The sequence below is a fragment of the Helobdella robusta genome (genome assembly GCF_000326865.2).
Source record: "Helobdella robusta unplaced genomic scaffold HELROscaffold_5, whole genome shotgun sequence".
In the NCBI taxonomy this organism is placed as follows: domain Eukaryota; kingdom Metazoa; phylum Annelida; class Clitellata; order Rhynchobdellida; family Glossiphoniidae; genus Helobdella; species Helobdella robusta.
Genome location: NW_008705254.1, coordinates 1201013 through 1215010, shown reverse-complemented (window position 1 = coordinate 1215010; position 13998 = coordinate 1201013). Strand labels below are relative to the sequence as shown.

Here is a 13998-nt window from a genome sequence, read left to right as displayed (position 1 = left end):
TATAGTCAGGTCTGAAAAATTTCATAAAAGTCTGCCAAAAAGTTGGAGGATGGACAGAGGAAATAAACCAAACAACATATCAACTTGCAAAAGGGATAAAGCTTGTTGCAAACAAAAAAATGATATCTTGAATGATAATTTTGAAAATGTTTGTGAGCTTATTGAAGATAGAGATGTTCAATTTAAAGATGAATGTACCACAAACTCAAACTCTCAGGGCAGCAATTCAAATGTTCTACTTCCAGAAACTTCACACCACACAGGCAGAATAAACACAACACCATACCATTTAAAGAAAAATAATCATAAAAAATCTGGAAATGATTGTGAATTATTATACTTTTCCACCAGAAGTAGTGATTCATTCAGAATTCACAATCTTGCAGTTACTTCAAGACAGGATCAATCTTCACTTTACAAGCTAACTAAATCATCACACTCTGGTTATGAACCTTCATCAGGTTATGGTCATGTCTCTCCTCCAGAATTCGATCAAAATTTTGATAACTTGAGTCTAGATAGTTTAGAGTTAGGAGCAGATTTTAGAACATTCAATAGAAAAAAAACCACCAAAAGCTCAAAGTTGAATAAAAATTTGCATCCTAATAGCAGAACACAAAAAAATGATACTGCCTCACCTGCAGAGAACACTGCTACCACAGACAAAACCAGCAGTAATGACCTCATCCTTCCATATTATGACCAGGTGAAACAACTGGCCACACCGGGTTGGAGTCTGACTAATGAACTAATGAAACTTTCATCTTATGGTTGGTACTGGGGTCCCCTCTCGAAGAAAGCAGCAGAGGCCAAACTCTCCAAACTGGCCGATGGCTCCTTCCTGGTTAGGGACAGTTCAGATGATCGACACCTCCTCAGTCTCAGTTTCAGATCATTCGGTCAGACACTGCACACTCGCATCGAGCACTACAACGGCATGTTTTCGTTTTATGCAAGGGTTCTGCCTGGAACTGTTGGCCTGGATGTTGATGAGTTGCACGATGTTCAGAATGTCAGAGATGTGAATGTAAATGAAGTTGGATTCAAATCTGTCGTAGAGCTGATTGAGAATTCCATGTCTGATTCCAAACAGAATGGAGTGTTTTGTTATTCTAGGGTTAGATCAAATGCAAATTCCAGAACATTCCCTGTATGTCTCATGAGGCCAGTTTCGAGGTTCAGTCAAATTTCAACCCTTCAGCACATGTGCAGGTTTGTGTTGAGACAGAGAGTTAGATTGGATCACATTGAATTGTTACCACTACCTCATATTATCAGGTCCTGGCTCTTAGAGACAGCCTATTGATAATGTTAATTTAAGCCAGTTCATTCTAGAATTTCTCACATTTTTTTTGTTTAAATTTAACTTCATCTTGTTAAGTTGTTTTTGTGGTGAAAAACAACGTAGAAATTTGTAAAGTTTGCTGCTTGTTACAAGAACATTTCAATGATTTCTCATCCTTTTTGTCCTATATTTATGTTGATGCATGAATTACTAGCCTTGATAAGAATGCAATTACGAGAAATTTTCATTTGTAAATGTACATTACCAATTTTGTTTAGTCCGTTTACGAGTTTATTTGTAATGTTTTAAGTACTTTTATATTGTAATGATTATGTCTTTTAGAAATAACTGTTTATACATTTAAGTAAAAAAATCTTGTTTATGAATAACTGATTTGCGAAAAATCATTTACTAGTAGGTTTCAGGATTTTATTATGATTAAATTTTATTATGTCTTTCATAATTATTAACTATAATTGTTATATTATTATTATTTAATAAAAATTATTCATTAAAAAAGAATTTTTTAGTCAAAAAAATTATTATGACGTCATTGTTTTACGGAAATGTACCTTAACGTTTCTAGAAATGCAATTTGTAGAAAAAATTTTTTAGTGACGTGTGTGTGTGTGCATTTGTGGTAGAAGACTTTTTGTGTACTTTATGAACTTACCTAATATTTTTATTTATTAATGAAGAATTTTTGAAGTTTAATTTCGTTTGTTTAACGAAAAAATGAGTTTCTTTTTTTTAATTTTCTGTAAAATTGTGAAAATAATTGAGCTATTAATTAGTAAAGTGGGAGTTAATGTTTGATAATCGCCCTGTCCAATTAACAAATATGCATTTAATTAATTAATTTAATTTTTTTTCATTAACTTTAGAAACATTTTTTCATGAATATTTTAAAAAAAATTTCTCCTATTTATATTCTAATTACGTTTTGTTTTATTGTCTTCCACTTATAACGAAATACGTACATTTTTCTAGAGAAGTAGTTTCAAAATTGTTAAACACGCACGTACACACACAGACATATTTACACGTACACACACACATGTATATATATATATTTTTTTGTTTAATTCATGTTCAACGATGTTGTTGATTGTCTGCCTGCAAAATGATCTAAGTGCTATAACGATAATATATAACTATATATATGTGTATATATAAATCATTACCTAATTATTATTAATTTGGATTGATTGAATAAAATTTGATATATATATATAGACTGTAGTTAGACTGTACTATATATGTATAATTATATACATAAATTATCGTTATTATTCAAAATTTCTTTGATAATTTCATACTATAGTTCAATTCCTATGCGTAATTCAACACGGAAAACGTTTTGACTCTTTTTTTTCCAGAAAAAATTCAAATTTTCACAAATAAAAATATATACACACATACACGCACACACACAAACAAACACACATACACACAAACACACGCATCATTCGTTTACATGGTATTATTATTTCAATAAGAAACTAACAACGTTACTAGCAACAACAATGAAAATTAGAATAATATAATTCGCAAACGAAATCATAAACACAATTAAAAAGTTAAATAAAAGAAACAATTCAACACATTTTATTAATCAAAAACACACACAAACACACACACACAAACCAACAAATACATACATTTTATATATACATAGAAAATTATCATAAAAATCTCACACAAACAGTTGAATTTTTATAGATACATGCATACGAAATATATATGTTTATGTATTTGTATGAAATTAAAATATGTATTTGTATATATATATAAATGTTAAATGACTCTAACAAAGAAGGATATATGTATGTGTGTGAGTTTGTGTGTGTGTGTCTAAATGTTTACACAAATATCGAATGTACAGTGCGTACATTTCAAGTCTAGTTTCTGTCATATTTAGTCAAATTTCATAAAATTGAATACGGGAACAAACACACACACACGCACAAACACACACGTATATATATATATATATATTTTATATTTACATACACGCATATTCATATGTACTTTCATGAGTTTTTAAAATCTGATATGGTCTCAATCTATCATTATGATGAGATTAAATGTTTTGACACTACACTAATAGGCCAGTTAGTCAATCGACCAACCAATCAATCGACCAAGCAATCAGTCAAAACACCAATCAATCAATCAATAATTGTTTAACCAACCAGTTAACGAATAAAAACAAACAAAACTATCGATAGTTCAGCGCTTGGCATAAGTTTTAATCTGTGGAATCTTCTGCCTGCAGTACCTCGCGTGCGTAACTAGCAGTGTCATCCTATTGAATTCGACGCCACACATGTCACAGGCGAACCCTCCCCCACCCGTTGGGGACGAATTAGTGTTGCTTGAGTTATTCAGGGATGTGCTCGAGTTGTTCATGTCGGCCAGAGAATTGTTGGATTTGTTTGCTTTCGAGTTGGCCCTATCAGATTTTCTCCTAACTCTCTGCTGCCTTTTAGCCTTTTTACTTTTAACGCCGAATGTTTCATCATCATCTTCGTTATCATCATCATCATCTTCTTCGCTATTGTCATCATCACTATGCTCATCATTATCTTCATCATTCAATTTTGAATTTTTTTTCTTGACAGAATTTTCTAGAGATCTGAAATGAGTGGATAGGCAGTGCTTGAGAACGAGTTCTTTACTTCTGAACTTCTTACTGCAGTAGTGGCAGTTGAATAACTCCTCTTTACTTCTCTGGGCTCCCGAGTTATCCTTTGACAGTTTGTTGGGCTGGGGTCGGTGCACCTGATCCTGATGTTTGATCGCCTGCTGCCTCGAGTCAAATGACTCATGACACACATCACATTTTACTTTCGATTTATCTTTTCCATCATCGTCACTTGATTCATCTTCGCTGTCATCACTATCTTCTGCCGAGTACAATGATGATCTGTTGCTGCTGCCTGGATAGCTAGAGTAAGAAGGATTCTTATCCAAGATGCTGTTGTTATTACTGCTACTGCTACCATTCTTAACTTTCTTCACATTCTTCCTACCTGCATATGTCAACCTCTGATGATCTCTGTTACTTGCTGGTGATAAGGAAGTTAACATGGAGGGCAGAGGTAATTTGGGCACGCTGGCAAACTGACCGCCATGACTGACCTTGATATGTGCATCGAGACTCGATTTCGCTGTAAACTGTTTCTTGCAGACTGGACATGGAGTGACCAGCAAAGGGGTGATCTCTTCCAGGTAGTTCCTTACAAATGTGCAATCTCTATGTTGCTTTCTGACATGCCTTATGAGGTGGGCATACGATTCATATGACTGGAAGCACAATTCACATGTCACTGAATCTTTATTGTCACTTTTTGTATTGCAGCTCTTGTTGGTATCATTATTAAGAAATGATTTTCTGACTTTTTTTTTGTCGTTTGATTGAGAATAGTTTTCATCATCATCGTGGTTTTCCATCTCTTTGAACCTCTGAGCAGGTGAATGTTTTGTTGAATTATGATTGACACCTTGCTCTTTGTAAGATTGTTCGCTGGCTTGCCTAACGTCCTCAGAAATCTGACTTTTATTTGGAGATACTTTTTTAACAATTATAACTGTGGATAACCCCTCATTGAAACATGCCTCCATCGACTGGTCTTGCTCTCCTGAAATGACATCATTCTGGGATTCGGATGCAAGCCCCTCTTTGCTTTCTTTCACATCTTTGTCGTCGTCATCACCAACGACTGTTTCAGCTAATTCCACCTTTTTATCCAATGCTTCTTCTCCATCTTTATCATTGCTAGATTTTGAATCAGTAGCAGTGCTGGATTCTTCACTCAAATTTATCACTGAAATTTTTAAAAATTGATTTATGAATTCAAAAAAATTAATAGATAATCAATACTTTAGAATTTACTATTATTTTTATTTAATTTTAAGTTAAATTAATTAACTAAGAAGACCAAGACTGGACACATTAAAAAATCACAATATTTTGAATAAAATAGAAAAATAACCGCTGATCCTAATTTTGATGGAATTATCTTCGAGTTTGGAAACGAACAACTGATTGCTGGTGTTGGTCTGCTTGTTGACGGACACGAAACAGGAAGATCCGTGTGGCTTGAGGGTGCAGCAGGTATCGATGACGGTCCACGGCAGGATCACCTCGTAATCAGACACTAACTCGCCTGCCGGAATATTTTGAACGCTCTCTACCATCTCATCCAAATTAGGTAAATTTTTGTTTAATCTTAACTCTTAATTTTTGACGCCTTATTCGATAAAACGAGCGGAATATTCGAATATTTATTTATAAATTTAAAACAAACTAAAAATGAATAAAAAAACGGTTTGACTAAAAGACACCGAGATGTGAAAAATTTTATTTTTTAATCATAAGCTTCCGTGAGCACATAAAAACAGTCAAAAAATAGTCTTTATTCAAAAATATGTAAGTTAGTAAAGAAAAAAATGATAGTTCAACGTTAATCAGCCCAAGACGATGCTCTTTTCATTGGTTGCGTTAAAGGTTCAGCCGCACTGATAACTGTATCGCCGATATACTCGACTTTTTCGGAATTATTCTCCATTTCCTCGTCCGTGCAAACAGGAATGACGTCAACCACGGATAACTGAATATCGGGCTGCAGTATCACTGGCACTAAATTGTAATTTAAGTCTTCAAGTTGCAGATTGTAAAGTGTGTTTGGATCTTCGTCATAGATGACGTCATTGCACTTTTCATCGTCACTGTCGTCTTCATCTATGGAGTCATCTTCGTCAGGTTCCTCAATTTCTGGCAGATAATCTGTCAAATTGACTCTGGAAATATTTAAATTTTCTGTCGATTGACCGTTTACTACCAAGGAACCATCCTTCCCTTTCATCAACGGGATTAGAAATGCCAACTCATGGTTGACTGTACTTTCGTCACTTAATTCATTCGGGAGTTCAGTCTTACCGCCATGATTCACATTCAATTTATTCTCAGTATTTTCTGTGCAAGGATGTGCTGTGGCTACAATGAAACACTCAGGAGACTCGTTGTTAATTAGAGATAGAAGTGAAGATCGCTTCTGTTTCGCCATCTTTTTATAATTTTCTGCGAGCAAATCGAAGCCACTGTCGTAAGGAAGTTCATCCGTCAAACTCGGTCTAGGCAATGGTTTCTTTTTATAGGAGAATCCTTTCTTGAACGTCAACCCAAACGCGTGCCTGGTCGATCGTAGTTGGTTTTTGATTCTGAATCCTTTCTTCCTGGCGCACCTTGTGTTATTTCTACTAAAAAACTCATCGTTTTTATGATGATTTTCACAGTACTGACTATTTTCGTCGGTGGATTCTCCGTTTGGATTGTCTTTATCGTTATTTATCAGCTTACCGTCGTCGTGTTTCCACCAATTGCTATTTAATACTTTACTATTTTTCACTAATTTACTCCAAAGACTTTTCCGACTGAATTTTTTGACAACTTCTCTCGACTGCTCCCTCCTCTCATCGTCTTCATGGTCAAAATGGTAGCGACGTTTTTTCGTGGTGATGTTCGCGAGGAGGACGACGAGTATGACGATTGCTAGTGAGATGAACGCGCCAAGCGAACTTGCTTCGATCAAGTTCAGACCGGACTTGTACGTTGAACTGGATACGCAGCGAGAGTAGGTTCTCGAATCTGAGGTAAATGAATGTTTTATTGGGTTTATTCATTAATAGGGATAAATATTTTAATATTGATAAAAAAGATTAAGCTGAACTATGAATAAATATTTTTAAAGAATTAAATTAAATATTAACATAAGCTTATTGGATATTACAAAACTAACCCATACCTTTATAAGCGGCCAGAGCTCCGGAATTATTTGACTCGTAATCCACTGCGATAGGGATGTGCATAGCAAGCGTTGGGATGGCTGTGGTCAGCAGTACCCAGAGACAAACTTCGTAGTCGGTATTTTCATGTAGTTGACCGATATCCAGACTCCTGGTTTGGAGGTCCAGAGGGCCGCTGTTCTGCACAACACTGCTTCCGTCGGCCCTGTAATTTACGCTAAAACCCTCGATGTACGACTCGAAGTTTGGAGAAATTTGCCATTTTAACTTGAAGGAATCTTTCGTGAGTGATGTCACCTCCATGTTTTTTAGTAATTCTTTGCGGTCTTCGTCAATCATCGTCCTCTTTTTGTAGTTGTTGACAGTGTTGTTCAGTTGGTTGTTGATGTAGTCACCATTGTTGCTGCTAGTGAAGTGGCGATTCTTGCTACTCACGTTGGACATTTTTGCGCGAGTGTTGTTTTCAAACTGTACCTTACAACTGTATGGTAATTATGACTTCAAACTGTACCTTACAAATCATCACAAACAAAACAAATATCTAGATTTTAGAAGCACCCATATGAGTCAGATTTTGAACAATTGCTACTTTTATTTTCTCCAAGTTTTTCCAAATATCGAAATTCATACATGCATTTATGTATATATACATTCATACATATATGCAATCATATAAATATATACATACATGCATGCATATATACAAACGTACATGCATGTATAGTATACAAACATACATACATGTGTACATACATGTTTGTTTACTGGATGCAACGTATCGCAGCCACCTTGATGAGATTGAAAATGAAAATGATGGAAAGAAGAAGCGAAGAATGAATAAAAAGTGGGCGTTCCTTGCATCTCATTAATATTCACAAGGTGAACAATTTTTTTACGTCTTATGAATATTTATAAGGAGAATTTTTATTACTTAGAATGGCCGGTCGGTGTTATTTTTAGAACAAGAGTGGCCGCTTTCATGTTGCCTGCGTTGTGTGGTTCTTAAATTTTTCATAAATTTCAAGTACGTGCGTGAACGTGTGAAGGCCTTCTTTGATGACGCAGATGACGATGATGATGATAACGATGACGATGATGATGATAACGATGATGATGATGATGATAACGATGATGATAATGGTGATAATGGCGATGCTGATGAAATTGAACGGGTGAAGATGGTGATTGTGACGACGCAATAATGCCACCACAGATGATGATGGAAAACGATGAGGAGTTAGATAATGGAGATAAAAATTATGATGAAGACGACGGTGAGGAAGATAATAGTAGAGATTTTAATTTTTGTATTTCACGTAAAGAGTATAGTGCTATTTCCGTCCAAAAACATAAAACGAATTTTTAAAAAATAGCGGGGCGAATTTTTTAAACACGATTTCAGAAGAGATTTTTCAATTTTTTTTTCAAGAGTTAAAGTTATAAAAATTCAGTAAAATGGTTGTAAAAAAAAACTTGATTAAAAAAGTATTATTAAGCAGTTTGTGTTGGCTAAATGTTAATGCTAAACACATGAAAACATGCCTGTTGCTCATTAATTTGCTAAAAATATAAAATCAACAACATCGATAAATGATTAAGTAATTAAATCAAATTAGCTAGACGGTGAACTAATTATAAAATTAGCATCACTCACCCAATTAAACTACACATCGAAAAACAATTACAAAAATGCACAAAGGCGGGCAACAATTTGAAAAAAATCATATCACAGGTTAAAATTTTTCCAAAAAGTAGAAAAAATTAGACAAAATTATCACAGAGACCGCCCAAAAGCTGTGGGTCTGGCCAGCCCCGTTGTTCGCCGTGGCCACGCAGTGCTCCTTAGTCGTATAATCACCAACACAGGAGGCATACATCATAACGTGTGCCACATAATTCTGTTCCTCGGTGCTTCTAAAGAGGTGTGACCAGGGTCCCGAGGCATACACGGGCACGTCTTCCCCCCCGTGAGTTTCGTAGGCCAACCAGACTGCTGTCTCTTGCACGAAATCCTTGTCCATGGCTTTGCGGTGGTGAATGGGATGAGGTTAGTGAGAATTTCGTCGTCTTTTTCTCATATTTTAAGTTTATTCTCAGTTTTTTTTTCTACACAAATTTTTAACGTACATTAAATTGATATTTAATCGAAGACCTATATACCCACCAGCCCACACACACAGGCACATGCCCGCCCACACACACAGGCACATGCCCGCCCACACACACAGGCACATCACTTACTATCGACGAGGGTTAAGTTGGTACGAAAACCATCCTTGTTGTTGCCAGTAAGGTTCCTACGAACTTTGTAGCCGGGTCCGTTCGAGTAGGCCATCTGAAGGTAGGGCATGCCGTCCAAACTTGGTTCAACACTTGAGGCGTAACCTAGCGAATGAATAAAATATTATTTCGAATTTTTTTCTCTGATTGCATGTTGGCCTGCACACGGTCGGCAAAAAAATCTGAAAGTAAAGTCGTAATCTTAAAGTCGCAAAAAATGTTGTCGGCCTTGACCTTCCAGCCCGACTAACCGAGAACGGACTCTTCGAAAAGGCCGTACCCTCCAAACGAGAAGACGTGGGAGTGGTCGGCGGTTACCAGGATCAGAGTGTCGTCGGGGCTCGTGTTGTTGTAGGCCGATTCGATGGCTTTCTCAAAAGCCAGAGTGTCAATAAGGGCTCTGTAAGCATTCGTGTTGTGGTGGGCGTGGTCTATTTTACCGCCTGAATAAATTATGTTAATTAATAGACGATCGTCATATGATTTGTTTTTTGTCTATTACTTACCCATCATCAGCTAGCTTGCAATTTTTATTTTATTTATCATTCCAGGATTTGTGTTCTACATTATCTTTTCTTCTGCATCATATTGGTGGCCAGATAGCTTAATGATAAAAGCCCTCATTCTTGCGTTTCAACGTGCAACGACTGGGTTCGGATACAAAAGAACGCACATTTATCACGTGTATAAGTGTGATTCAAGCGTATTCATGCAAACCTTGTGCGTATCTATAATAGTTGTTTTATACAGAATCACTTTGCATTTGAACCAGGTCACTGCAACAAAAGAACCAGGCATCTTAGTCATTACCACAGTTTTGCCTAGAATTAATTTATACAACCTTCCACAAATAGGAAGTATCCTTTGTCATTTTTCTTGAGAATCTCGATGGCTTTCGAGGTCATATCCGCCAGGGAAGGTTCGTCGGTTGTGGATCTGTCGGCATCGAAGGACATATGATCAGCGTTGAAGAGACCTGCGTGTGTGTTTGTGTATTTGTGTTTGTTTGTGTGTTTGTGTTTGTTTGTGTGTTTGTGTGTGTGCGCGTGTTTTTTCCTTCGTTTTTTTTTCTTCCTCATTCTTTTCATGTTCTTTCTCAATTTATCTCTCTCTCTCTTTCTTTCTCTCTCTCTCTCTATCTATCTATCTCTCTCTCTCTCTCTCTCTCTCTCTCTCTCTCTCTCTCTCTCTCTCTCTCTCTCTCTCTCTATCTATCTATCTCTCTCTCTCTCGCTTTTTGTTTTGTCTTTTCGTTCTTTTTATTCTCAATCAAGTTTGCAATGTCGTCAGTCAAGTATGTCAAGTGTGCATTTTAACAACAATAACAACAACAATAACAACAATAACAATAATGACATTATCAATAACAACAATCATAACAACAACAACAACAACAATGATAATAATAATAACAACAACAACAATAATAATAATGATGATGATAATAATAATAATAAATAGCAATCACTATCAGGACATACCCAATAGATAGTCCGTGTTCTTGGCATCTACAGTTGCAAGTGCCTGCTTATTGAACACCAACTTGTACGAACGACTTTGATTGGTTTGATACGATTCCCATGACTGAGAAATTAATTAAATTGAATTAATTAGTTAATTGATTAATTAAATAATTTTAGTTAATATCGATATTATTAGTAATTAATAAATAATATTTTTTTTTCTTTTATCTTTTTTAATAATTATTCAGACTATTTTAGATTTTTCTTCATTCTATCTTTTTCATTCCATTTGAAGATTCAAGAAATTTAGAATTTATATCTATAATTATTATATTTATTATTGTTGTAATTATTAATATCATAATTTTTTTTCAATCGCCATCATCATCAGCACCTGGATGAGATTTTTCCCATCTTTTCTAGTTCCGTTAACCTTCGGAGGGGTGGAATTAGAGTATGAGTCCGGTAGGAAGTATTTCAGACCCCCGCCTAAAATTACCTTGAAACGATCATCATCACCGTCGTCATTTCATCATCATCATCATCATCACGTCGTCATCATTACGTCATCATCATCATCACGTCATCATTACGTCGTCATCATCATCATCATCATTACTTCATCATCATCATCATCATCATTACTTCATCATCACCATCACGTCGTCGTCATCATCACGTCGTCGTCGTTTTCATCACTTCGTCGTCACCATCATACTTACAATCCTTATTATCCCATCATGACGTCATCACTGTAACCTTAATATCCTTGTTCCTGTCGTCGAGGATAAGTTGTTGGGCAATATCCGTGCAATCGGTTGCGTCATCTGGGACGCGGTCTTCCCAGTCTCTGCACGGAGTGCTGGCGTAACATCCGGCCGGAGAGGCATGAGTAATCCGGGTAGTTGTTACTATCCCTGTGGATTTTCCTGCGTTTGTTTGTTTGATTGATTGGTTGATTGGTTGTTTGATTGATTGGTTGTTTGATTGGTTGGTTGTTTGATAGGTTGGTTGTTTGTTTGGTTGTTTGTTTGGTTGTTTGATAGGTTGGTTGTTTGATAGGTTGGTTGTTTGTTTGGTTGGTTGGTTGTTTGGTTGGTTGGTTGTTTGGTTGTTTAGTTGATTCGTTCGTTCATTTGTTCGTTTGTTCATTGATTTAATAATTCATTGGTTCATTAGTTTGCCGATTTGTTGATTATTCAATCGTTAATTAATTAATTAATTAATTAATTAATTAATTAATTAATATAATAATTGATGGTCAGTAACCAATCCACCAACAAACCCTCTTTGATAGATTTGTGTACTATAGACTCCACCCTATTGCCCGTCATGTTGGAGCATTTTTTAAACTGCACGTACTCAGTCACACCGATGGTGCCCAGGTTTGCTTTGATGCCCGAAAGATAGGCCGTGGCAGTCCCTGCGCTGTCTGGGGTCGAGTGATCCACGTTGTATGTCTGCGTATCGATGATGACGTCATGTGTGTTTGTGTGTGTGTGTTTGTGTTGTGTGTGTGTGTGTGTTTGTTTGTGTGTGTGTGTGTGTGTGTGTGTGTGTGTGTGTGTGTGTGTGTGTTATGATGACGGCATTGGGGATGTGATGACGTGACGATGTTGAGATGATGTAATGATGTAATTAATGAAGTGAATGGTGATTGGCTGAAAGATATCAAAACGAATAAAAGTAAATAATGATAAAAAATTTCTAACTCTAGCCAATCCGAGGTTAGGGAAAGATTCCCAGAAGAGGTAGTTTTTTTTCTCGGCTGGGTTGATGCCTTGCTGTCTGTAGACACGTGTTGCAGCGACAGTCGGCAGACCCATGCCGTCTCCGAGGAACATTATCACATTTTTGGCCCTGTTTTTATTGGTTGGTTGGTTGATTGGTTGGTTGGTTGCAAACAAGCATACAAACAAACACACAAACATACAAACAAACAAACAAACAAACATGCAAACACACAAACAAACACACAAACTAACTTCTTTTGGTTGAACCCTTTAAGAAGTTGTATATTTTTATCAATAGACTGGGCCGCCATCGTCCTCCAGTTCAAATTCAACCAGGGGTTAATAACCTTTAACTTCGGGTCGTTGACTGACCTCTTGTGAATGTGGTGTGCCGCGTCGTGTGGGTCTGTTGGAGGGTCGTGCGGGTCTGCCCTGGCTTCATTTTCAAATAAACAAGCGACAGCATGAAACAAATTTTTAGTACTACCGTTTCAATAGTAAGAATAGTAATAACAATAACAACAACATCAACAATACTACTACTACTACCACTACTACTACTACTACTACTACAACTACTACTACTACTACTAATAATAATGATAATAATAATAATAAGAAGAAGAAGAAGAAGAAGAAGAAGAGAAAACAGGAGAAAAAAAATAATAATGAGAAAAAGTACGATGATGATAAAAAAAATGATTTCCACTCACTCATGCCAGCAATGACGATGGTGACGACGAAGATGCAGAGGATAGCTTTGTTGGCGGATAACATCTTCCGGAATTGTGATGACGATGATGACGATCTCTATCTACAAAAATTGATGATGATGATGATGATAGTGTTGACAACGTAGCTGCTAATGATGATGATGATAATTATGATGATGATAGTGTTGATAACGTAGCCTGCTAATGATGATGGTGATGATGATGATGTTGATTGCAATTATTATTATTATTATTCATTATTATTATTATTATTATTATTCCACAAATAAATGGAAATTTGTTGACCTGCGATTGTCAATCAAAACTAATTCGTTCTTCCGTCCTTTAATTCCTGTTTTAATTAATGCCTGTCTCCATTATATTTCTCAAGATAAATAATAATAATAATTATTATTATAAATGAGTTATTATTATTATTATTATTATCAATATTATTATTATTATATAACTTCGTTAATCCTAGCTTAAACCGTATCGTAAAAGATGTCGTTTCGATTTGTATCTAATGATTAAGTCCCATATAATTTAAAATATTTCTAATTATGGTTTGATTATTGTTAGTAGTATTTATTATTATTATTGTTTATTATTATTATTATTATTATTATTATTATTATTATTATTATTATTGATTCTACCTTTACATTATACGTAAGTCGTATTTTAGTCGTTGTTGCTGTTGTTTGTGTGTC

At 35.6% G+C, this 13998-nt stretch overlaps 4 protein-coding genes across 4 annotated transcripts; 1 reads left to right on the top strand and 3 right to left on the bottom strand.

Annotated features, from left to right (window-relative positions):
- Positions 1-736: 736 nt before the first annotated feature.
- Positions 737-1306, top strand: HELRODRAFT_68226 (hypothetical protein; the record flags this gene model as incomplete). The annotated part of the gene is made up of 2 exons (XM_009026953.1): positions 737-945; positions 1018-1306. Coding segments are annotated over 2 exons (498 nt in total), but the record flags the coding sequence as incomplete, so codon positions are not given.
- Positions 1307-2639: 1333 nt separating this feature from the next.
- Positions 2640-5488, bottom strand: HELRODRAFT_189133 (hypothetical protein; the record flags this gene model as incomplete). Its single annotated transcript, XM_009027142.1, has 2 exons — positions 2640-5115; positions 5284-5488. 2 exons carry the CDS (start codon positions 5486-5488, stop codon positions 3518-3520), a joined length of 1803 nt encoding a protein of 600 aa, XP_009025390.1. The 3' UTR covers positions 2640-3517.
- Positions 5489-5634: 146 nt separating this feature from the next.
- On the bottom strand, positions 5635-7540 carry HELRODRAFT_189132 (hypothetical protein; the record flags this gene model as incomplete). The annotated part of the gene is made up of 2 exons (XM_009027141.1): positions 5635-6938; positions 7090-7540. The coding sequence occupies 2 exons, from the start codon at positions 7538-7540 to the stop codon at positions 5755-5757; spliced, it is 1635 nt and encodes a 544-aa protein (XP_009025389.1). The 3' UTR covers positions 5635-5754.
- A 1289-nt stretch (positions 7541-8829) lies between these two features.
- HELRODRAFT_67985 (hypothetical protein) lies at positions 8830-12770 on the bottom strand (the record flags this gene model as incomplete). Its single annotated transcript, XM_009026925.1, has 9 exons — positions 8830-9119; positions 9368-9481; positions 9628-9819; positions 10215-10352; positions 10858-10960; positions 11234-11338; positions 11599-11768; positions 12125-12299; positions 12552-12770. 9 exons carry the CDS (start codon positions 12768-12770, stop codon positions 8830-8832), a joined length of 1506 nt encoding a protein of 501 aa, XP_009025173.1.
- Positions 12771-13998: the final 1228 nt, after the last annotated feature.